The sequence below is a fragment of the Pagrus pagrus genome (genome assembly GCF_965226575.1).
Source record: "Pagrus pagrus genome assembly, chromosome: 19".
In the NCBI taxonomy this organism is placed as follows: Eukaryota; Metazoa; Chordata; class Actinopteri; order Spariformes; family Sparidae; genus Pagrus; species Pagrus pagrus.
Genome location: NC_140203.1, coordinates 9,489,631 through 9,515,074, shown reverse-complemented (window position 1 = coordinate 9,515,074; position 25,444 = coordinate 9,489,631). Strand labels below are relative to the sequence as shown.

The 25,444-nt window shown below is 41.3% G+C and overlaps 1 protein-coding gene across 1 annotated transcript; it reads left to right on the top strand.

Annotated features, from left to right (window-relative positions):
* Positions 1-295: 295 nt before the first annotated feature.
* On the top strand, positions 296-22,615 carry map1b (microtubule-associated protein 1B). The gene is made up of 7 exons (XM_084339693.1): positions 296-1,155; positions 3,426-3,527; positions 11,844-11,926; positions 13,221-13,361; positions 13,711-18,913; positions 19,002-19,240; positions 20,191-22,615. Exons 1-7 carry the CDS (start codon positions 972-974, stop codon positions 20,344-20,346), a joined length of 6,108 nt encoding a protein of 2,035 aa, XP_084195819.1. The 5' UTR covers positions 296-971; the 3' UTR covers positions 20,347-22,615.
* Positions 22,616-25,444: the final 2,829 nt, after the last annotated feature.

Sequence of the window (25,444 nt, the reverse complement as noted above, 5' to 3'; positions counted from 1 at the left end):
AAAGAAACCAAATAAACAAACACTGACTGAATAAACAAACTGACCTTAAAGGAAAACATAATTCCACACTGCTTTCTGCTTTACTTTGTTTACATGTGGCGGACCCTGCCACCTTTCTAGCTTCAAACAGTGTTCTGGGGACTTACTCTCCTCTGAGACCGACATGTTTATTCAGTTATGGAAAAATGAAATATCTCTGTGTTTGTTTTTTTACCTCATTAATATTCAGAGTTTTTATTTATTTCTTCTCCAGAACGACATGGTACCCTTTAAACCTTTTTTTTTTAAATTCAAAAACAAATGAAATAAACACAGAGAGCAGGAGAAGGGATGATCCAGCAAATAAGTATTACACTGCCATGAAATAAGGGAACCTGAAAGATACAATCAGTTGTAAGTGAGGTCAAAATTCACAGGTGTTGCATGTAAAATCGATACAGAAAAGCCTTGTTCACAGTTCTTTTTTCATTATTTGAGAGAAATAAGAAAATGCAGAATGTGCATCAGCCTTTTCCATCCCAGACCCCTGAATACCTCCTAAAACCAACTGAATCCTGTACATCACGTCTTTTTTCAGGGCTGTAAGTGTTTTCAAACTGTCCAATAAATAACCCCACAGCCCGACAACACTTGTGGCTGTAATCATCGAGCAGTGATGAACATGTCCAACACAAAGCATCAAACCTCGGTGACTTCCGGAGGCGTTTGATTCGTTGCGGATGACATCAGCTGCGGAGTGAGTGTGCGAAAAAAAAAAAAAAAGCCCCGGCGCCCTCTTCTCTCCCCGGTTACCGAATATGACACAATGTCTGCTGGTATAAAAAGCCAGGGCCACTCCTATCAACGCTCCACTTGCATGTCTGGAGACCACTAACAGGGAGGAGGCTGCTGCTGCTGCTGGGAGTCTGCTGCTGTGTACGGGAGATACGAGACACAGAGAGAGGGAGAGAGCGAGAGAGACAGAGGACAGGATGGCCACCCTGGTAGAATCCGCAGAAATGGAGACTTTAGGCGGTCAAAGCAACACCGGGGCATCCCCGACCTCCTCCAGCCCCTCGCAGCACTTTAACGACAGCAAATTCTACCTGCTGGTGGTCATCGGGGAGATCGTCACGGAGGATCACCTGAAGTGTGCTATTGCGGACATAGAGAGAGGTAGGTGGGTGGAGGCCACTCGGAGCTGGACTTCACGACAACTTAAACAGAGATGTTTATCTTACAGCAGTGGTGTCTTTATATCTTGAGGATGTCGACGCGCCTGTTTGCAGCGCCGGGTTTTTACGCACGTCTGGGCCAATTACGCATATTAACGGATCATTAGTGATATCTCATTTATCTGGTGCCTGTTTGAACTTGAAGGGATCATGATACTGAACAGCCCCTCCCTGTAACCTCAACATAAGATGTCGCCAGAGACGCTCCTCGCATCTTATTCATTGTCTCCCTCCCTATTTGTTTTATTTGTTTTACTTCGCTATTATTGTTTTTCGCCCTCTGTCATCGCCTTTTAATGTCAGCAGGCCCAGTTGTTGTCATCCCAACACGTGGGGCCAGGTCCTGTAATGAAGCTGACACCAATGATTCAGCGTTCAATCCGGACTATGCGTCAATAATGCAACAAATCGCTTTTCTTTGGCTCCGGTGCGGTTTTTTTTTTTTTTTTTTTTATCCGCGCACAGCACTCTGCCAGGATTTAATTCAGGTGCGTCAGGCTTTTGTTTCAGGGTCCCACGCATCAGTTTACACTCAGGAAGAAAAACGGCAGCAGCTTTATGTCTCGTTGCAGAGAAAGCTTCGACAGAGATGAATAAATGCGCCTGACACAGAATAGATTAACTCCCCGTCCATCCTGTGGGAACATCTCTCTCAGCATCAGCATCAGCATCAGCATCATCACTCCGCATCCAGCTCTCTCATCGTCTCACCGGCTGGTGGGCGTGGCTCGGTCCGCACTGCGGTCCCTACGGAAAGCCACGAGGAACGATTTTCAAACCGAGCAGGGCGTTTTTTTGTTTTTTTTTTAGGAAGCGCTACAGCTGCTGTGGTGGGCTGCCTCCCCTGGCCTGAGTGTGAGAGAGGAGAATATGGCGCAGTTACTGTGTGGCTGTAAAACCAAGAGAGGTTTTTTTTTTACAGTCAGGGCAGATGAAAAGAGGAAATGATGACTGTTATTTATTTTCTTCCTGCACTTTGCTTCACAGACAAGCACAAATCAGATGTGGTTAAATAACTGCTTCATCTGAGATTAAGATCAAAGTGGTTATAGTCTATAATTATAAATTAACAGATTATTATTTTGGCCCTAACTATATACGTCAGATATTGCGCCTGAATCTTTGCTGTTGACCTTGGTGAAAATCAAAACACAAGGCCCTTCAGTAGTTGTTCTGGTGTTTGTGCTTGTCTTCCTCATCAGATGGAGTTTTTTGTGGATTTAGTTGATTCTCCCGAGCACTTTAAAAGCTTTTGTTTCATTCTTGAATTTAATTTATTTCCAATTTTCATTCTTCAGATCTATTGCGATTAACATCTACCAAAACATGTAACGTGCTACTTCCGTATCTTATTGATCGGACTGGGAAAAACAACATTTTACCCTCGTCATCACTGTCACTGATGTTAAACAGTTAATGCTCTCATGTTATTGCCACACCTAGGGATGAGACGATAAAAGATGTTATCGTGGATTGCGATACTTTGATTGATTGTTTTGCACTAAAAAATTATTTAAGATATTCAATTAAAATATTTGTTTCCCAACAACGTGCAAGTTAAGGGCAATTTTAGTTTTTATTTTAACGTTTGAAGAATATTTTGATGATTATTGGGATAATATCGTGGATCGCAATCATGTTGGACAGGATAATGGTGGCATGAAATTCTAATATCGTGTCATGCCTTGACACACCCATTGTTTTCTGTTCAGGCCTACGGTTGCAATACCCTTTAAACAAACAATGTACAAATCCTCCTTGTTTTAAATCCCATTCTCACTTCATGCCATCACCTAACTTCATGAAGCCTTCAGAAGGCCTTCACTCTGCATAATCATGATGAGAGGATGATAGCACCATGACTCAGCTGAGTGGAGGCAGCCAGTGCGTCTGGCCCGTGGCAAAACAGTAACAGTGCTATAGATATTTCCTATTATAGATTTATTTTCTCCTGCCAAACCGGTAACAAGTCCATACATGATCAGTGATATAAATGTGTGGGTGTGTGTGGGTGGGTGAGGGTGAGACTTTGCACATTTGTTAGACCTGTTGCCAAGTGTGTGTTGGCAATGTGATGTCTGCTGAGTGCATTGATTCATTTTCAGACAGCAAAGCTAACATATGTTTTTCTTCCTTGTGTTTCTCCGTGTCCTTGCTCTCGATTGTTTTTGTGTTGATTTATTTTTTCCCATCTTTGTTTTCTTCTCGCAGGGATCCGCTCATGGGACACCAACCTCATCGACTGCAACCTGGACCAGGAGCTGAAGCTGTTTGTCTCCAGACACTCGGCTCGTTTCTCTTCAGATGTCAGAGGTAAACAGGAAATAAAAGACTTTTTCGCTGATAATTTGATGATTAATGCCTAACAGCTTCCATTGCATCTTTAATAAAACTACGTAGTTTTGGGGAAGAAATTCAAACTCTGAATTTTTATATTTACAATATTAATGAGGTAACAATACAATCTCAGAAATATTTATTTTTTCCATAAATGATTAAACAAGCTGTTCTTAGAGGAAAATAAAGTCCCCAGAACACTGTTTGATGCTAGAAAGGTGGCAGGGTCCGCCACATATAAACAAAGTAAAACAGTATGAAATGTAGTTTATTCAGTCATGAAAACATAGACAGTTTGTTTATTTAGTTATGAATACTTTAAAACATGTGTTACTTGCCACTGTAGAGAGTTCATTCAGCTTCCCAATACACAATTCATAGTAAGGGAGGTATACCAGTTTTGACATTGTTGAGTCTGACTCTGCAGCCATTTTGGCAACACAGTTTTTCTTTGGGGGATATTCTCTGTGGTGGCACACTGGCAGAAGTGGAGTGGCATGGATAAAAACACTTCAATTCGGGTGGCAACGTGTTTCTGGACACAATAACTGTAGTAATGTTACCCAGATCCTACTAAAATGTGTTATATTACTCTGCTACTGCTCAAAGTAATATGAACCCTTAGCGTGTCACTGCATGCAAATGAGTTGTCTGCATCTTGAAGAAAAAGAATTAGACAGGTTGTCAACTTGTAAAATTATATATTAGAAAATGTTAAAATTAGTTAAATATTCCTACATGAAAATGCAAAAACCCTCTCTAGATCCAGGTTCTGGTTGCTCCTTTCTGGGTTGAACATGGTACTGCAACATGGCAGTAACAATACTGTACTCCCTGTCTGCTCAAAAAAAATCCTCGTAGATCCCACACGACCTTTAAAAGCTGAATTTGTTTGTGTGACGATACAGCTGGCAGAAAAAAAGAAAAAAAAAAAATCAAGTAGAGCAGAAATACACTTGTAAAGTACGAGTACCTCTAAACTGTACATGAGCATGTATACATTCATACGCTGCACTTTTCAGCGGCGTACACTGTCAGATATAACAGCACCCTAAGTGAGGAGGTTTTATTACCTACCGCCGGATATGCCCTCTCAGCATTTTGTTGCATTGTCCTGTTATAGGTGTATCATGTACAAGGTGAGGGACAGGCTCCATAAAGATGGAGCAGATCCAGTGTGGCAGGACATGTGGTCTGTCAGTGGGCAGTATGGCCTTGACGGGTGGCAGCAGCAGTTAAAGCCTCTGCTTGGCTCTCCTCCATACTGGGTATGACCAGCAGGGCTTCATACTTCATACTGCTGCTGCAGACTCAACCGAGTGATTTACTTGAATATTCCTGTGTTAAATCTCTTAAAAGGCTTACAGTGGGGGGATGCAATAGGTTGAGAGGGAGGGGAAACATGGTGTTTTATCTGTGATAGCATTCAAAGAGACTCCAAATCCCCACTCCCTTTCATCCCACCTTGTTTTTTTACCATTTTCCCATCCTCCATTCTCATCCTCTTTTCTTCCTCCATGTGTGCTGTTGCCTTGCAACCCAGTGCTGGATGCGCAGTTGATTTGGGAGTAATTAGCAGCGTGGTATCCCCAGTGGCAAGTGTCTGTCCATGAAAATAAAGAAGGGAGGAGAACAGAGAGGACTGTGGGAACAGAGAGGGTGAGGGGAACACAAAGGGTGAGGGGAAAAAAGAGAGGAGAGCAAACAGGGAAGCAGAGGAGGGAGGGGGTCGAGGTGTTAGAGAGGAAAACAGAGTACGTCGGGAGGGTGAAGATAGATGCGAGTGGTTAAAAAGCTGCAACACAGAGATGGAAATGCAGCTCTGATCAGAGAATTAATGAAGTCAAGACATGGAGAGTTAATACTGTGTAAGCACTAAAACTGGAATAATGTTGTTCTCTTTTATTCGGCGCCTCAGGCTTTTTGCCAAGTCTCTTCTTCAAGGGGGGGATTTTCACTGTCTTTGAACTTTAAATACACCAACTGATTTATGAAGCGCTTTCTAGAAACTACGATATTTAGCTTGACATTGAAAAGCCTTTTATGTTTATTAGAACAGCTCCCCTGCATGAAGTTGTGTTTTTTTAAGTTTTCTTTTGTAGAAGCTTGCTTGAAATATAAACTTGTGATTACCCTTGTACCATTTGATGACACACAAAATACCGAAGAATCTTTGTCATGAAAAACACACTCGAGGCCTACTGTTTGATTGATGTTTTGTGGTAATTCTTTAAGAAATAGCTCAGAATTTGGGGATGTAACTTCTTTGCTTTGTTGTCGAGAGTTAGATGAGAAGATTGATACCCTACTTGGAAATCTTTCCAATAAATATAAAGCTACAGCAGGCAGCTGGTTAGCTTAGCTTAGCATAATGACTAGAAACAGCAAGTCTGTCTCTGTCAAAAAGCAACAAAATCCATCAGCATGTTAAAAAGCTAAAGTAAGTTATACTGTTGTTTGTAACATTTATTTATACTGTAAATTATTGTCAATTATTACCTATTGTAGTAATACTAAATATTATCTACACTGTAGTTATAGTGAAGCATAAGACACACTTCTCTATTTCATCAGGTATGTTTTACAGTTATTTTATATATTTTTTAATATATTTTATTCCTACATACTCTTATTTCTTATTATTAACTTCACATTATCTTATCTATTCCCCTTTCTGGGATAAATAAATTATTTCTGATTACCAATTAAAATATTGCATCTAATTTGTTAATTTTTTAATTTTATGTATGACTAGGGGTTTTTTTAGAGATCAAAACAACAGTTTATTCCCTTGCCAGATATTTCACTGCTCCTGCTGGACAGGTAGGCAGATTTTGTGACCTTTTTACAGACACAGGCCAGTTGTTTCTCCCTTTGATGCTAAGCTAAGCCAACCAGCTGCTGGCTGTAGCCTTGTATTTATTGGAAAAATATCCGAGTAGGGTATCAATCTTCTCATGTAGCTGACGCCAACAAAGCCAAGTTAAATCTCAAAATGTTGAGCTATACCTTTAAGAATTTCTCTCAAAACATCAAACGAGCGCTTTTTTTCAGGATGAAGATTGTTCATTTGGATGTTAGGTATAATTTCCTCAATCGTTGTCAAAAAGGATCAATTAAATATCTTTATATGAGTTGTTTATGTTTACCTTTAGCTTGTACTGTATTGGTTCATGGTTCATGGTTAGAGCTTGGTAATTACAGGGAAATGCAAACCAGCAGGTGGTGTTAGGCGCAGGAGGACCAATGCAATTATCTGTCTGCTTGATAGATGAAATGTCGTCCATCACACTGCGTTAGTGCACAGTAAGCCTGGACCCCACAGGGAGGAGGAAAAAAAGGGGCAGGACAGGAGAGCCTTGGTGTCTCCCTGATGCATATATGATACTTCTGGTTACGTATAGATTTGCCTGCAGACAGCACTGAAGCCTCTGCAGCAACTGGAGAGGTAAATGGCTGTCTCTAAACCACAAATCCACTCACTGATCGATGGTAATAAAGAATCGTGTCGACTTTCACAAATTAATTTGTCCGTGATAAAGATCCTCCTGATATTTCCTGAAAATAGGATCCTGTTTTCTCTCAGTATCTTAAACAACTGATCCTGACTGATTGGTTCTGTAGCTGTAAATCAGCAGATTGATTGATCAGTCATACATCTATCAAACCGCATTAACCTTCATCTTCATAGCTGGAGGACTCGGGGAAGAAACAGGTTGCTGGAAGACATAATAATTTTGTAATCATGGTGTTTCACCTGCCATGTTGTCACTTGTTTCGACATGTTAATTCCTAAAGATGGAAGTAAAGGAGCTTAAAACTGAATGTTCTTTAATGGCATCAATACTACAACACAGGTGATTGACTGCTTTGTGGTTCAGCTGGTTTATCGGCAGTGGCAGTGCCATTAGCTCCATGCCCAGACATACGGGTTCCCTTTTTAATCCATTTGTGCAGGGACACGGGAGCAAGTGACATTGAAAACTGTTCTCAGGGGGCGCCCATCTTTGCCGCTGAAAGTCACCGTGGTCAATTATTCTGTCGCTTTGGAAAAAGAAGTGACAGCAGAGAGAAAGGTGCTGACACATACAGGGCATCCACCTGAGGAGGTAGGATCATAATCCTACCGTGCGAGGTCCTTTTGTGATGCAAAATGAAGGAGGCGCTGAATTTAGTTGTTCCACTGATCTATTTTTGGTGCGGTGCCATCCGCATTGATGTTCCCCTGTCTGGTTCAGTCTGTGGCAGACAGGCTACACCAGTCTTGCGCTTTCTATTCAGCCAGAAGGAGAATGCTCAGTGATGCATGTCACATTACCTCGCCTCCCGCTGAGACAGAGACACAGTGGGCACTAAGGATTTTTATATCGATCAAGGTAATTGTCAGGGTCAATAAGGCTCCAGTGCACAATCTGTCATATTTTGACGAGTAAGCGTGGACACACACCAATTTGGCAGGGTGATGGTGGTGGCTGCCTCGAGCTTCTCTAGTCCTAATTCAGACTGCTGTATTTTCAGTTTCATAGCATGAAAGGCTGTAAACAGGGCGTTGCCCACAGAGAGACAACAAAATGCTTTTCTATTACATTAGCAATTACAGACATGGCTGGTGTACAGTATCATGAACAGGATGAGCGATAGACCTCCATGATTGATTCTTCTCTCATTTCACAGACCAGTGAAAAACGTTTTGCTTGTTCTTATGGAGGAGCTCTGGTCATCAGTTTAAGACTGCTGCCTTTCAGGAACAAAGCTGAGTGAAGCTGGTTTCCCCCACAGTCAACTGGGATTTTGATGATGGTGGTGTTAGACTGACAAAAATTTCTGCTGCAAGCTCCTAATAAAAAGCCCATGCAATGGCAGTAGGCTTTTATGACAAGCAGCTTTAATAATGTATTCAACATTTTGGTCTCCAGACTTTATCAGCTAGAACAAGGGATGTCAGTTTTAGTTAATTTTGCTTTCTATGACCCGACACCCATGAAGTGGTGACTAACCTAATTATTAACGGGACAAAAAATGCAAAATGCATGAAATACAAGAGGCACTTTCCTTTAAGTCCAGTGCTCCATTGACCCAATGAGCTCCAACGTCACGCCAGCATCTTGGACAGGTTGTCGGCCTTGTGCTGGACAGAGAGGCTTTGAGTGAGGGACACCTGTTTAGCATGCAAACATTTGATAATTAGCACTAAAGCTAACAGGAATGGCATTAGGTTTTCATGTATGTATGATAGACCTCAAACTGACAGTCCGGCATTTTGACATACTTCGATGTTGCATACCTACTTTGATGGCAATTAATGTCAGAAATTTAACTAAGGTCCAGCAGTGAAGTCGCTGCACTTGATACCACTCCTCTAATGTTAGTACAAGTGGGAGCACGGGTTGCTAATGTTAGCCTTTAAAGCGCCGCTAGTAGACAGGTAATGAAGCGCTGCTCTTTTTTTATTTGATTACTTAATTAATAGTGTGAAGTTGTGAACGAATTATAAGCATCCATGTTTCTCCACCAGATAAATGGCAAATGACACTGTGATAATATCAGGATTGCCACAGTAACACGAGAGAAATCACAGCATGGCATTGACAACAATGGCCCATTGTTGGCCCATTGTCAAGGGTTGTTCCATGTCTTAGGGGGGGATTTGAACCACTACCTTTTACAATTCTGTTCTGGGGGCAGGGTAGGGGTAGAAATTCAGTCATTACTTCTACCTTCATTGAATTCCCCAGAATATTAGAGGTGAAGAGTCATGCACTGTATAGAAGCCACTTTACTATTAACAGCAATGAATGAAAGAGTTCTTCCATATGGAGGGACTGACAGCCCTCGGGGAGGATGTGGCAGGGTTAATGGCTATGTGCTCCATAACGAGAATCTACTATATGAAATATGTATGGAGGAATCGGCCCAGCAGGCTGATAGCTGCTGCAGCATCATGTCTCTGGAGACGAGGCACACACTGCAATCTTAAGATTCTGAATATGAAGCTTATATCCAAGCAACACCTCAGTGCCCTCTGAACCTGACAGGGAAAATGTTCTTGTTTGTCTTATTCTCAGAATGCTAGTGGCAGCATTTACTTGGGTTTATACCAGCGGAAATCAAATCTAAATGGTCAAAATTAAAACAGTCTTTTCTCAGTTGGGGGAATTCATCGCTCAATGTATTTAAAAAAGAAATTGGGTAACAAGGAGAAGAAACAAAGAGAAGGATTGAGTGAGCAGTGTTGGGGTGAATAATGATTACCTGTCCATGTCAGCTGGACCAGAGGATAACCCCGTAATACACACAGAGACACACACACAGCGGGCTCAAGGTCATTATCATAATCAATCATCCATAACCTCGGATGATTGATTATGAGCCTGTCACACCCCACTGTCCATCTTCTATGTAACAGCTCTGAATTATGAAAGGAAAATGTCACTTATGGCAAGGTGTGATGGATTTATCCATATTTATTCCCAATTATTATACAGAGAGACCAAAAAATGGTTGGCTCTTGTTTGTATTTTTTGGCTTTGTCCAACTAGGGAAGTCAAGTACAGCTGAAACGATTAGGGGATTAACTGATTAGACAATTATCAGAAAGAAATTGATCCATCATTTGAATCAAACTGACAAAATCCCTTATTTTTAGCTTGTGAATGGAAATATTTGCTGGTTTTCTTCTTCTGTGACAGAAAATTGAATATCTTTGAAGATGCCATTTTTAGTTCTGGGAAAATTAATTTACTACTTTATGATATTTTATTGACCAAACAATTAATTGATTTATCAACAAAATAATCAGTAGAATAATTAATAATGAAAATAATCAGAACAGACAGACATTTTTTCTCTTATAAAATGTATTGCCATTTATTTATCACAATGCATAACCACTGAAAGATACATGCTTTAAAGAAATTTGATTAAACTTCCAGTATCACTACTTTAAATCTGCATTAATAGATATTTTTATTTTAACATGGGTGGCCAGAAATAAATATAAATAGCCAAATTGATTGTATAAAGTAATATTGCAGTGCAGTGTTTACAAATTACTATGGCAAGGTTAATAAATTAAACAGAAATGTCATGTGTCCCTGGTGATAAGTTAATGACAGGACTGTAATGATGCTGTTTAATTACGCCTTAAAAAATGCATTATCATCATTACCTAAAACACAGTGCACACTATGATGTCTTTACAACAAAGGCTGATGGAGGAGTGATTTCATGCTGAAACAGGTTTTCATGCTGAGGAGTGAGATTTAGGGTATAAGGGGTGTGTTGCACTTGCATCTCCAGAGATTTCATCCATCTTAGAGATGAAGAGCTCTTCTCCGCATTAACATTTACACAGCCATATTAGAGCTGCCAGACCGACTGGGTTTGATGAATTAGTTGATAAATGTGCTGAGCCTCGCCCCATATAAAGTCCAGGTCAGTGGAGATTCATCAGGACTGTTTAATCTAATTTTAATGGAAACTAGCACAAATAATGAGAACATTAAAGATGAAAAAAGAAGGTGAATGTTTCAGTAATTGTGAGGCTTTTGTTGGTTGGTTGAAATATTATCATATCATATTAGTGTAGACATGAAACATGATAAACCAGACAAGAGTCCAAATTAATTGTCAAGTCCAGTTCCTTCAATTTGACGGCACATGCAACGCATCATTTCAACAAACTTGCTTGTTAGGCACAGTAGGGCTGCAGCTCGGGATTATTTTCACTGTCACTTAATTGGCCGATTATTCTCTCAGTTAATCAACTAAAAGTTTGGTCTATAAAGATGTTGCACTATACATTACTTTCATGATCCCTAAGATGATGTCTTAAATGTCACTTTACGGTCCAGAACCTGAAAATATTGAATTTACTATCTCATAAGAGAAATTAAAGGTACAAATCCTCATAGAAAATAAGTTAAATCAAATGGAAATGGTTTCAGATACATTTTCTGTTGATTGTCTAATCAATTATTTTCCTTTCATCTCTAATATGACATTATTATTTCCTGTGTTTATGTTATAGCACAAATAAATATGTTCTACGTTTTTGTGGCATGCAGGAGTGACAAACTCTCATTCTGTTAAGAAATCATTACATTTGCGTTATGTGCTGCATATTGACAAACATCATTTTTTTAGAGAGTAAAATTAGTATCATTAACACCGTGTCAAAAACAACATACAGGCATGAAATTAAAAACAATCCAATTTCTAGGTATGATGAAATTATGTGACCATGAAATTATTATTTTTTCATTTGCAACTATTTTCTTTTTCGTTTTGCAGGGCAGAGAATTCTTCACCACAAAAGTAATATCCTGGAGACGGTGGTGCTTATCAACCCTTCAGATGACGCGGTCAGCACAGAGGTAAAATGAGCTATAATTGTTGTTGACAATCTGTTACATTAACATAACTTCTGCCTTTTTCTTTCTGTAACCTGGTATTTCATCCTCAGATTCACAAATCCATTAAAAAAACACACATTTACAGCTTTAAAAGCATCATTATTCAGCCTTGACTGTCCTCCATGTTTGGCCAATTATCCACCCTCTTTATTTAATTTGTTTGCTGTTGGTTGGAATAAAAATGTAGGAGCAATTAGGAGCTCAAGGGACAAGACTAATGCCTTGTTTACTGCTAGAATAACAAGTACAGCCTTTTACCTTTTTGCATTTTGATGGGAAGAAATACATACAGGAGTGTAGAGACTTCTCTTGTCTCACTGCGCCATTTCAGCGCTGCCTCCACCCCCTAGCCATGTCTGCAGTCAAACTGTGCGTTAATAATATCTGAGAGCCCAGCAGGATTGACCTGGCCAGCTGCCCGTACCAGCTGATGTTGGTGAAGTAGAAAAAAAAAGACCAATGGAAAGGGAGAGAGGCACGAGATAGAGGGATGAAAGGGAAACTTAGCAGTGAGGATGGCAAGCGAGCAAGTCAGCTAATTAGCTAATGGATTTGAGTGACGTTAGGCTGGTGGTATTTCAAATACACAAAATCATTAAGCTGATGGCTGCAGCAGCAAGGCTTTGCAGGCAGTAATACCCTGATTCCAAAAAAGTTGGGCTGCTGCGTAAAACATAAATAAAAAACGGAATGCAATCATTTACAAATCAACTGTGTACAGACAACGGTTGTACAAAATGTTCCCGAGTACATGTAGGGAAATCTCATCGTTACTTACGAACGACTGAGCCTTTCGAGGACGCCCCTTTCATACCCAGTCATGATACTATCACCTGTCACCAATGAACCTGTGGAATGATCCTTACAGGTGTTTTTAAGCATTTCACAACTTTCCCCATCTTTTGTTGCCCCTGTCTCAACAATCAATAAACTTAATGAGGTAAAACATTAGACATATTGTCTATGTTAAGAAGGAATGTCTATGTGGGTCTATGTGGGTAAGGAGACTCCATTCTCCTGACCCACATTGGTGACGACAACCTGCCGGGCATCAATAGCATGCTGCAGAGCAAATTCTCACATTCTGTTGTATTTATGATTTACACAGCATCCCACCTTGGGTTGTAGATAAAATACTTGTTTTTCTTTCATGTGCCATACATGCTGTTCTCAATGTTTCTTTAATATGATGTCCATTTAAGTTCGCCAAAGGTCAGTAGTACGCTGTCATAGAAAATCTTCTTTTGTTTTCCAGGTTCGTTTGATGATCTCAGACACGGCCAGACACAAGCTTCTGGTTCTCTCGGGGCAATGCTCTGAAAACACTGGGGAGCTGATTCTTCAGTCCGGATCTTTCTCTTTCTTCAACTTCATCGACATATTCACCGACCAGGAGGTGAGCCAACGTTGCCATATCATAGTTTTCCACATGTTCGTACACACATTTTGTTGCCCTGAAAAAGCAAAAACCTTAACTTTTGGCAGTTTTCATGTTTTACGTTAATGGAGGGAATCCATGGTCAGTGAGCATAGGATAGAAAAAGCATATATTCTTGTCTGTGCCTTTGTTGGTTTCCCTCCCTAGAAGCTCCCATTCTAGCATTGCATGGTAGTCTAAAAACACCCACAGTACAAGTATGTACATACACACATACACTGAGACTGTGATTGGAAAACGCAATTAATTTCATCACAGACTGCAGTTATGTTAAAAATTAAAGTCATTTTATCTTTCTCATGCACAGATTGGTGAATTGCTCAGCACCATTCACCCAGCAAACAAAGCCAACCTTACACTGTCCTGCCCTGAACAAGGTGACTGGAAAAACTCCAACTTGGACAAACACAACCTGCAGGACTTCATTAACATGAAACTAAACTCCACTCTTATTCTCCCTGAGATGGAGGGCCTCTCAGAGTTCACAGAGTATTTATCCGAATCAGTAGAGATCCCATCTCCATTTGACATGTTGGAACCACCAACCTCCGGTGGATTCCTCAAGCTCTCCAAACCATGCTGTTACATCTTTCCTGCTGGTTGTGGTGACTCGGCTCTCTTTGCTGTCAATGGCTTCAACATGCTGATTAACGGTGGCTCGGACAGGAAGTCATGCTTCTGGAAGCTGGTGAGGCATCTGGACAGGGTGGACTCCATTCTCCTGACCCACATTGGTGACGATAACCTGCCGGGCATCAATAGCATGCTGCAGAGGAAGGTTGCAGAGCTTGAGGAGGAACAGTCACAGGGTTCGACAGCTAACAGCGACTTTGTGAAAAACATGATTTCGCCAGATATTGGTGTTGTGTTTGTGAATCTTCCTGAAAACCTGGATAACCCTGAACCTAGTTACAGAGTGCGGAGGATTGTTGAGGAGGCAGGGTTCACTCAGCAGTTCCTCACCAAACTAAATTTGAGGATAGAGCCTTTGCATAAGCCTGTTGGAAACACCATAGAGCCGCTCACACTTTTTCAGAAAATGGGTGTTGGGAAGCTTGAGATGTATGTGCTCAATCCATCAAAGAACAGCAAGGAGATGCAGCACTTCATGAAGCAGTGGACAGGTAGTGAAAAAGACACCGCTTCCATCCTGCTGCCAAATGGAAAAGAGTCTGAGTTCCCTGTCTCTTACCTGACTTCTATCTCTTCACTGATTGTGTGGCACCCTGCAAATCCCTCAGATAAGGTTGTGCGTGTCCTGTTTCCTGGAAATGCCACCCAGCATCACATCTTTGAAGGTTTAGAAAAACTAAAGCACCTGGACTTCCTGAAACAGCCAGTTGTCACTCAAAAAGCGATGTCCGCTTCTATGCCGTCAACACCAACACTAAAGCAAGCCAAGATGAAACACAGAACAGACAGCAAAGAGAGCCTTAAGTCTACCCCAAAGCCATCACCGATCAAAAGCTTCAGGAAGGATTCAAGGGAGGAAGCACCAGAAAAGGCAAAGACAGATGCAGAATCAACTCATGAAAAAACTCAAAAGGTGGAGAAAAAAGAAAAGGCTCCGCTGAAAAAGGAAAAGGCAAAGGTATCTGAGAAAGAGTCAAAAGCAAAGGCAGAGCAGACAGCTCAAAATGATACCCCAGAAAAAAAGAAGTCTGAAGTAAAGCCCAAAGCTGAAAAGGAAAAGATTGTTAAAAAGGAGAGCAAAGTGTCTGTGGAAAAGAAAAAGGAGGTGAAAAAAGAAGTTGCAAAGAAAGATGAAGCAGCCGTTAAAAAGGATGAGAAAGTGAAGAAAGAGGAGGCAAAGAAAGTTATCAAAAAGGATATAAGAAGAGACTCACCAATGAAGGAGAAGAAGGAAGAAAAGAAAGAGCTAAAGAAAGATGTCAAAAGGCCATCTAAAGACATAAAAAAGACATCTGCTGCGGGTGAAGAAAAGAGTCCGTCACCAAAGCCAAAGCCGCTGAAAAAAGACAGTGCCTCAAAGAAAGATGCAGGAATCCCGTCAAAGTTAAAAGAGACAGGAAAGACAAAAGTGACAAAGAAGGAGACAAAGGTGGGTAGTGGTAAAGTTGCAGCTGGTGTTGTAGCTGCTGCTGCTACTGCTGCTGTTGCTGCTGCTGTGGAGGATGCAGAAGCAGAAAGATCTCTGATGTCCACACCAGAGGACCTCACCAAGGATTTTGAGGAGCTCAAAGCTGAAGAGCTGATGGAGGATGATGCGACTGTCCAACAAAATAAGGAAGAAGAGGCTGTGATGATCCACCATGAAGAAATAATTCAAACCAAAGAGTCACCTGAAGCACTAGAGTCTGTGGATGAGGGAATAACCACAACAGAGGCTGAAGGAGACAGCGGCGTGACTCCAGAAGAACCAGTTCTCAAGGGAAAGCTCAATGGCAGTGTAATTGAGAAGTTTGAGGATGAAGGCACTGTAATGGAGGAGACATCTGAGGGAGGGGAATACGAAGAGAAGGGAGAGACAGAAGAAGTTCATGAACCACAGAGAGTGGAGCCAGATAAAGATAAGATTACCCCCAGTGAAGATGGACACCAAGACAGAAATGATGTCAAACCAGGAGATACTGTTGAAGACAATGCTGATGTGACAAATAAAAATGTAGAAAATCAGCATGTAAGCGAGAAAGAAACAGAGAAACTTAGTCTGTTTGTATCAGCCTCACCCAAAGTGTCCTCACCTGTTTCTCCGGCTGCATCGATCCATGATGAAATGCTCCCAGTTGGCTTTGAGGGATCAGTAACCTCGGATGATGAGAACAGAGATGAACCCCCTGAAGATTACACTGTCACCTCTGGCCACACTCAGTCCACCATGGAGATCTCCAGTGTGCCTACACCCATGGATGAGATGTTGACTCCAAGGGACATTATGAGCGACGAAACCACCAATGATGAGAATGAATCTCCTTCACAGGATGTTGGCAGGTTTGGGACACCAACATCTGGAGAGTTTGATAAGAAGAGGCTGTCTCCACTTCAGGATATGCCTGGGTCAGATCACTCTCAGAGTCATGCAACAGAAGGCCACGACTATGACCACTCCGCTTCCACGATATCTCCCCCTTCATCGCTAGAAGAGGATAAAGTCGGGAAGGAGTTTCCCTCTTCAGAGAAACCTGAAGGGTTTCCCACAGACCCCACCAGACTCAGTTCAACCTCCACAACATCACCACTTATACGTTCTCCATCAGTGGACCGCAAGGACAAGTTTGATGCTCCATCATTGTTTGCTGCTCCAATAGAACTGTCCACAACACTGGCAGGGTGCGCAAAAGCAACAGCTGATTCCTCAATCAGCCCAGATGACAAGACATTAGAAGGAGGTACCTCGCCTCAGTCCTCTGGTCACACACCTTATTATCAGTCACCAGTAGATGAAAAAGCAGGAATTCTACCACCAATGTCCGAAGACAAAGCACAGGGTCCAATAATTGTGGAGGTCACAAGTGATAAAGAGGATTTGTCCAATAGAGTTACTCCAGAGCCTTACGAGCCAGAACCAGACCGTTCCTCCCCTGTGGAGAAGGTAATGTCCTCCCCAAAAAGCCCACCTCCAACTGATTCCCCAACGAAGACGGAAAAGTCACCCTTTGATATCGATCTTAAGAAAACTGAAGAAAACAGCCATTCAGTCTTGTCCTCAGCACCAACAACCAAGAATGAATCAGACACTAATCCTTTCACAGCTTTTAAAGAGGAGAGCAAAATGTCCATTTCAGAGGGTACCACATCAGACAAGTCAGGAACCCCTCTTGAGGAAGTGGTAGCAGAAGATACATTCTCACATTTAGCTTCAGCATCCACCGCTTCTCTGGCCACCAGCTCCTTACCAGAACCGACCACTGACTCTCCTTCACTTCATGCTGAGGTAGGGTCTCCTCACTCAACAGAAGTCGACGACTCTTTGTCTGTCTCCGTGGTTCAGACCCCAACCACCTTCCAAGAGGCCGAGGGATCTCCATCCAAGGAAGACAGCCCAAGGCCCATGTCTATCTCCCCGGACACCTCACCAAAAACTAAAAGCCGAACACACATGCAGGACTCAAAATCCCCAGAGCACTCCACCATGTCCATAGAATTTGGTCAGGAGTCCCCTGACCACTCCTTAGCCCTGGACTTTAGTAGGCAATCCCCAGATCACCCTTCTCTAGGAAGCAGCTCACGTGCCACAGAGAATGGCCCGACTGAGGTTGACTACAGCCCTTCAGATGGAAAAAAATCTGATGAACAAAACTCTGCAACGGATAAGCCTTTTATTTTTGATGAGAGTGACTCAGTCCTTGCTGCATCTGCAACCCCATCAGATGCATCCCAGTCCACTCCCTCTGTTACAACCCCATGCCAAATGACAGAGTTGCCACAAGCCGGGGCTGAGCAGACAGAAAAGTCTCCAGTTACACCAAAGGCATCATCTCTAACCCACTCGCCCCATTACAATGAGCCATCCCCAGTGCTAGGAAGTCCTCCGGCTAAAGACAGCGGCAGCCCAAATTCACCATCTGCAGAGAGCATTTCTGATAAATCTGACGCACAGCAGAAATACGACAAGTCACCCTCACCTCCAAAAGCTGCTTCACCATCATCCTCTTTTACCTTTCCAAAAGAAGAGACCTTTTCCCCAATGAAAGAGACCTTTTCCCCAATGAAAGAGACCAACCCCTTTAAATGTGAGGATTCTACACTTGAGGCAAAATCCCCTGTGAGCCCTAAAGTTCCCTTTCCATCATATCTACCTCTCTCCTCTGATCCATGTAATTACAACTCTGCCTGTGGCTCCAGGGACCCAGACTCCACTAAGAGGAGCCCCTCTGCTCCATCAAAGACAGATGTCGACCTCTGCCTAGTCACCTCATGTGAGTACCGTCACCCCAAGACAGAACTATCCCCATCTTTCATCAACCCTAACCCTCTAGAGTACTTCATCAGTGAAGAAAATGCCTTGAATGAGGAGAAGCCTCTGGCCAAGTCAGGAGGAGGGCCCCCACCCCCAGGAGGTAAGCTTTCTGCCAAGCAATGTGAGGAGACCCCACCCACATCCATCAGTGAATCTGCCCCCTCCCAGACAGACTCAGATGTTCCACCTGGCACAGAGGAGTGCCCCTCTATTACAGCAGATGCCAACATTGACTCTGAAGACGACTCTGAGACTCTCCCTACTGACAGAACCCTGACATACAGGCATGCTGATCCTCCCCCGGTTGCACTCAGGGACTCTGCTCCATCCTCAGGCCACCATGATGTCTGCATGGTGGACCCAGAGGCCCTCAAGGCTGAGGAAAACCTCCACAATGCCAATACAGATGGAGAAAAGCCCAAGAAGAAAAAGCTTGTGAAAAAGTCTTCCTCACCAGCCAGGAAGACTGGTCTATCGAAATTGAAGGACTCAAAGACTGCCTCTCCAAAGAAGACTGTCGGAGAAGGGAAAGATGCCAAAAATGCAACCAATACCTCTGCATCCAGGGGTGTAAAAAGTGCCACATCAGGTGAGAAGTATTTACTTATAGTTACACAAACACTACACATATTTTTGAAAGGTGATCTAAGAGGAAGGTATATTTTTGCCTCTTTCAGGTACTGGCAGTGGAAAGGTATCAGGCGGGGCATCTTTGCCGAACTGTCCTCCCATGTACATGGATTTGGTTTATATCCCAAATCACTGCAGTGCCAAGAATGTGGATGCTGAGTTCTTTAAGCGGGTGCGCTCCTCCTACTACGTGGTCAGTGGCAATGATCTGACAGCTCAGGAGCCCAGTCGGGCTGTCCTCGATTCTCTGCTGGAAGGAAAGGCCCAGTGGGGCAACAACATGCAGGTGAGTCTCAAGTGTTTAAGATATAATTTAACATTTCTACAATGAGATGTCTTAAGTGGCTCGTCCTTTGTTATATATTTTGTTGAGTCGTGTACTTTCATTATCCTGAATGTTTCTACAATGTTCAAACAAGAGAAATGCATATCTTTAAGCCCCTGTGCTGGTGATAGCCGTGGCATTATGTTTTCCTTTTGTTCATCCATCCATTCATCCGTCATCTGTCCGTCCCATTCTTATTAACACGATATCTTAAGAACATTTTAAGGGAATTTTATTCAGATTTGGCACAAGCATACACTGGGACTCGAAGATAAACTGATTAGATTTTGGTGGTCAAGAGGTCATGGCGTCCCATTCTCGTGTACACAGTATCTCAGAATTGAGAGGGAATTTCTTCAAATTTCGGAGGAATGTCCACTTGGATTCAGGGATTAGTTTATTACATTTTGGTGGCCAAGTTGAAAATGACTCACAATTCAAATGATAATTATGATAAAATTGTACACATACTGTATGTCTAATTGGATAAAATGATGAAATGATGAAAATGTATATCCAAAAGGTCAAAATTCAGCTTCACTGAGACATCATAATATTCTGCAAAAAATGTCTTCCCATTATTTAATGCCATGGCTCAGGAACAGCAACTTGACTGGTCCGCGTAGGCACACAATCACAAGGCGGTAATTCTAGTAATGCAAGTTAACGTTGCGTAAATGCAATCACCAGTAGTAAAATAAACTGACTACATTGTGGTCGCATGACTTCAACGTCCCCACCACTAAGTGTCTTACTACACTATACTAAACATATCTTTCAGTTTTTCAATCTTTCTGTTGAACCGTGTCAGAAATACTACAGATTTCTACATGCAAACATGAGAAGGGAAGAAGAGACAGAAAGACAAGATCAATTTTGGTAAATGAAACTTCCCTCCTCTCTGGTGTTAGGTCACTCTGATTCCAACCCACGACACAGATGTGATGAGGGAGTGGTACCAGGAGACCCACGACAAGCAGCAGGAGCTCAACATCATGGTCCTGGCCAGCAGCAGCACTGTTGTTATGCAGGATGAGTCCTTCCCAGCTTGTAAGATTGAGATGTAGGCCTGTTCAGCAAGACGTCATGAGGCCTAGTGACTGATAATGGGAGGGATCATTATGTGAGCAAGATCACAAATTCACGTAGCATAAAACCTAAGCAGACACTTAAACACTTATATGCTAAAATGATAATTCTTGTGTACTAAACCTTAAAAAAATCTGCAATGAGGACTACAAATTAGCTTTGTGGGGCAAAGGACAATGTTTTAGATTTAAAGTAAAACACCCTTGATTTGGGGTGTAAGTGGATTGTAACTGGGAGGAAATCAGAAATCAGAAACCAAAAACCAGCCAAGCCATTATTGTCCAATTAACTCTAGTACAGATCAAATAATAATAATAATTGTTGTTGATGTATTGAGTTTCTTCTGCATCCCCAGATCAAAATGCATGAGAACTTTTAATCAATTTAACTGCCATCAAGGAACAAATCTTCCCTGCGTATGATATATTCATGAATAATGGTTGTTATCCACACCAAAGGATAAAACAAGATGTTTTCTGTTATTGCCTTAGGGAGTCTAAATGAATGTAAAAGAACTGGTGCAACTAGCAGATGAGTAGGCAGGTAACTCTACACATCAGAGGGTCTGTCCTAAGAAAGACTGTTAAATGATTACATAAGTTGAATGATGGCAAATATAAATAAACTTGAAAGGATGCTCAACATTAATTAGCATTAATATAATGTCTGACTTCATATTCATTGCGGGCGAGACCAAGTGCCCCAGCCGTTGTGAAACTGTTCCTGGATTTTATTTGATTTTAAATGGATGTTTGGGGTATTTCCAATCTGGTTTATGTTGCTGCTGATGTGTGAATATTTATTTATTATGTTACATTTAATTTATTCTGCTTGATTGTCCAGATAGCCTTTTACATTAGGCAACAGGAAGTTGCCTCAGAATGTTCTGTAAAATCATTTCCCACTAACAATGTTGACGCCTTTTAGAGGTTTTAGTTTTATTTACAGATTTTAAGTTATTTCAAAAGGAGAAAACCAGATCTTATTTCGTATACCTGTTTTTTATGTAATCATTGTGCTATGGGGAAGTTAGACTTTTCCCAGTGTAAAAGCTGGTGAGGCAGGATATTTTCATAAACCTTAAAATGTCTTGTTTTTCTAAAGCATTGTACTATAATTATAAATAACTTTGTGGCCGATGGAGTGGTTGGAAGATGTGCATGAGTTACGATACTTTAGAATTTTCTCTTGTTTTTTTTTTTTTTAAGGGGATTTTGCTCAGACTTGCATTAAGAACAACAGGGCTAAATAAAGGAGCATTTTATGATTTTTGCAAGTTGTGCCATGCCATTGTACACTACAGTAACTCCAGCGATTTCCAATGGCACTGTATCGATATGAGACTTGATTGTGGGTGCAGCACAGTGTAGATTTTTCAGGTTGACGTGAGCATTTTGGGAGGCTGAACATTTCATGTGACAGAAGAGTTTCAACTCTAAAGCCAGGATGAAAAGGAAACAGCTTCCGGTAGCGGCGTAGTCTTGAGAGAGGCAGCACACAGAGGTGAGAGTGAGTGACTTGTGCGTTTTAGATGAAAGTATGTAAAACAAAAACTCGACACTTTAAACACAAACATGACACAAACCAAACTAACAGTACAGAGGCCACAGGTCAACGCTGACAGGCCAGCTTCTGGAGAAACATCCAACAAAACACAACCAGATAATTACAGGCTTTGGTACTTGGGGCTATTCTTCACTCGACTCACCGAGCTCACCAGATATTTCTGAGCGATGTCAGGTGTTCATGATATCACTACAGACCAGTTTTCCTGCAGGGGGAACCTCAAACCAACACCACGACCAACAACAAGCCTACAAACTTCGAACAGACATTTCTCTTGAACCGACATTTCTCTTGAACCGACATTTCTCTTGAACCGACATTTCTCTTGAACCGACATTTCTCTTTTCTCTGTCCTCTTTCTCTACACTCCCTCTACTTCTCTCTCTTTCTATTTATCTCTGCCTTTTTCTCCTTATCTTTCTCTTGGGAGAACTTTAATAATGTTTGTCTGCAGCTGTGTGGTATATTTGTCTTGTGATCTTGCATCCTCTCTGCTCCCCTTTCCCCAAACTCATATGTAACCTATAGCAATTAGTTTCAAGTGAAAGTATTCCTTAGTGCTTTCTGATGTTTGTGTGCAATATTTCCTCTAACCATATGGCGAATCTGATGTAAGAAGAGGAACCACTACTAAAGAACAAACACAAAAACGACCACAATAAAATCTATTGTGAAAAATAAGGAATTGTGTTTTTGTCTTTTTTTAATGTATTAATTTATTATAGAGACATAATAAATTACAATTCTACTCACATAAAACAAGACCAAGAGTTTACAGCTGCTTATCAATTTTACTGGCCACCTCATCTTATTTAAATACCCCTAAACACTGAGGTTGTTTTCGAGAAGGCTCAGTCTGACTATTCTTCTCGAGGAAGCTCAGATCCTTCAGCAAGAAGTTTCTTCATGCTTTTAATCAGGGAATGATTCACTTGAGGTCACTGCAGAAAAGAGAACAAGGGGCATTTTGTATTCTGAAGTCATATGGTGACCACTCTGAGAAATTTGATTGAGATCTGACTTTTTTTCTCAGAATTCTGACTTTTGCTCTCGACGCTAGCTTGGCTACAAATGGACTCAACAGAGATTTGCAGCTTTTATTTTCTATGCCCTCCACCTAGGGAATAAGCTTACTGAAAACCAGAGGTCTGCCTAAACTGTTAGCTCATTTAGATCAATGTTTAAAATGTTGTTTAACAATAAATGATTCAAATAAATGCAATTCATTTGCAATCTTTACTTTTGTTTTGATGACAAGATAGACTACAAATTTTATGTTCCCTCATAGAGATACAGCAGAAACGGAGACTGGTGCTAATTTTTTCTTCTGGTTTAATCTTAAGAGATGTAACATGTGCTTTGACCCTGTTCTCCACAGAAAAGGTATTTGCCTGATTTTGCAAGTTAGATTATTTTTTTATTGTATTGTGTACAGATGTATTTCATCCTAGCTGTGAAGGAATACTGGGCAGCCACAACTCATCGCCTATGAATCAACTTACAATATGAATATGACCATACAGTTATGTCTAACATGCATATCCTTCGTTGTGGGTACCATGATATGCATCTGTAGCTTGAACCTAAGAACATGATGTGCTGCTTTCAACTGTAAAAACTGCTTTCAATTAAAAAAAAAGTGATTTAAAAAACATGTCAATTAATAAAATATATGAAGCTTTACAGCATAACAAAATAACATATATAAATATATATATGAGAATATAACATCACAGAGTGTGGTGTGTGGTGAACTGAATGACCTCTTAGATCAGATGCCCTGGGGATACTGACTGACTGAGAGCAGAGCAGGATAAGAGGACATGTCTCCACAATTCAACATCCTTTGTTGAACAGTGGGGGGACCATGAGTGCACATGTCTGATGTCTCTCAGTGCTTTTCCAGAAAATATACTGCACTCCAGTAAATGGAAAGCTTTATACGCCTGTCTGTGTAGTACTACATTATTATACAGGAGTTATGCAAATGAGAAAGCTTTCCTACCATTTATCAAAAGCTAACATGCAGCTACAAGCATTTATGATTCAGTACAAAGTCAGCCACTGAGTGAACAGGCACCATGCATATAAATGCTAATCACAAGTCTTGCTATAGATGAAAGCAGAGGAGGAAGTATTCAGATCCTTTACTTCAGTAAAATACTGATATCTTTCTGTGAAAAATACTCCACAAGTACAAGTCTGTCCTTGGAGTATAAAGTCACATAAAATGGACATACTCATGTAAAGTACCTCAATTTAGTAAATGTACTACGTTACTTTCCACCACTGGAAGCTAACCTATTTAATTCTCTTTCAAGGACAGTGACTTTACAACTGTGGCACTCAGCCTGACACACTAATCAGTACCAGCTGTTTTTTTTATTCTGTGCCAAAACTCTTTCAGTGGGGACATTTATTAATGATGATGGGACACCCCGGGCGCTTTCCAAAACCAAAGGGAAGTGCACACAGGGATAAATCAAAGACGATGTAAGAGCTGCTGTCTGTCAGTGGAACCTGGCTGTCCGGGAAATCAAAGTCTGTGTACCGAAATAGACCGCACTACAAACAGAGCTGCATTTCCCTTTTGATTATGCAGTATTTGAACACCTTAACAATAGCTGCCTCTGCACTAAACCCTCAACCTGTAGCTGTAGATGAGCTGAATGTGGGAAAGCCTGTTTTAAAATGCATGCAAACACATACATATGCAGAGTGAGAGATAGAGGGAAGCCCACAGAGACTCATACACCTTGCAGGATACCATAAATTATCCAAGACCCTGTGTCTGATTGGCTGAGCAAGCAATCTCAGCTGGATGGGCTGAGATCTTGTTGCCAAGGCAACAGTGGGGAACCTCCCTGTCCCAGCCCTATTTTCTCTGTGCGAGATAGTCTATCTTAGGAGTTAATTTAAGAAGCACCTCAATCATTGTAATGCTTTTTCTTTTCTTTTTTTTTTTACAACTTACATTCAGCTCACTTCTCAAAATGGCAGCAAGTTTAGCAGTTATGTTTCTGCAGAAATCTACCGAATGGCTGCAGTGGAAATTCACATCTCATCATTAAATCCTGTGTGAAGAACATTAGATTTTTATGATGAAATTTACACATACATTGTGTGCCTTTGTGATATTCACAGTTCTGCAGCAGGCCTTTGTAAGGATTGAAGTCCTCGGTTATGTAATGCTGTGGAGGTCAATGGGTACACTAACTAGAGCAAGGGTTTGGTGTTCACCGAGGCCTCCTATACTCAAGTAGAGCAGAGGTTTATCCGAAATGATAGAACTACTTGTAGTTTTCAATTTTTCCAACATAACATTTGGACCAAAAGTAATCATTGTGCAAGAAATTCTGAACGGTTTCAACAGCCTTTTACCCAAAATTGTATAAATTCAGGGGGGAGTTGGATTATAATTATTTGCCAAACCACAGCTGTCAGATATATTCAAAAGAGAAAATAACTAATTTTAATTAAACCTTGCACTGTTTCCCCACAGCAAGAAAG

Coding starts and splice junctions, on each gene's coding strand:
- map1b (XM_084339693.1), top strand. CDS start 972: ATGGCCACCCTGGTAGAATCCGCAGAAATGGAGACTTTAGGCGGTCAA. Junction 1,156..3,425: donor TATTGCGGACATAGAGAGAG/GTAGGTGGGTGG, acceptor TTCTTCTCGCAG/GGATCCGCTCATGGGACACC. Junction 13,362..13,710: donor ACATATTCACCGACCAGGAG/GTGAGCCAACGT, acceptor TCTCATGCACAG/ATTGGTGAATTGCTCAGCAC.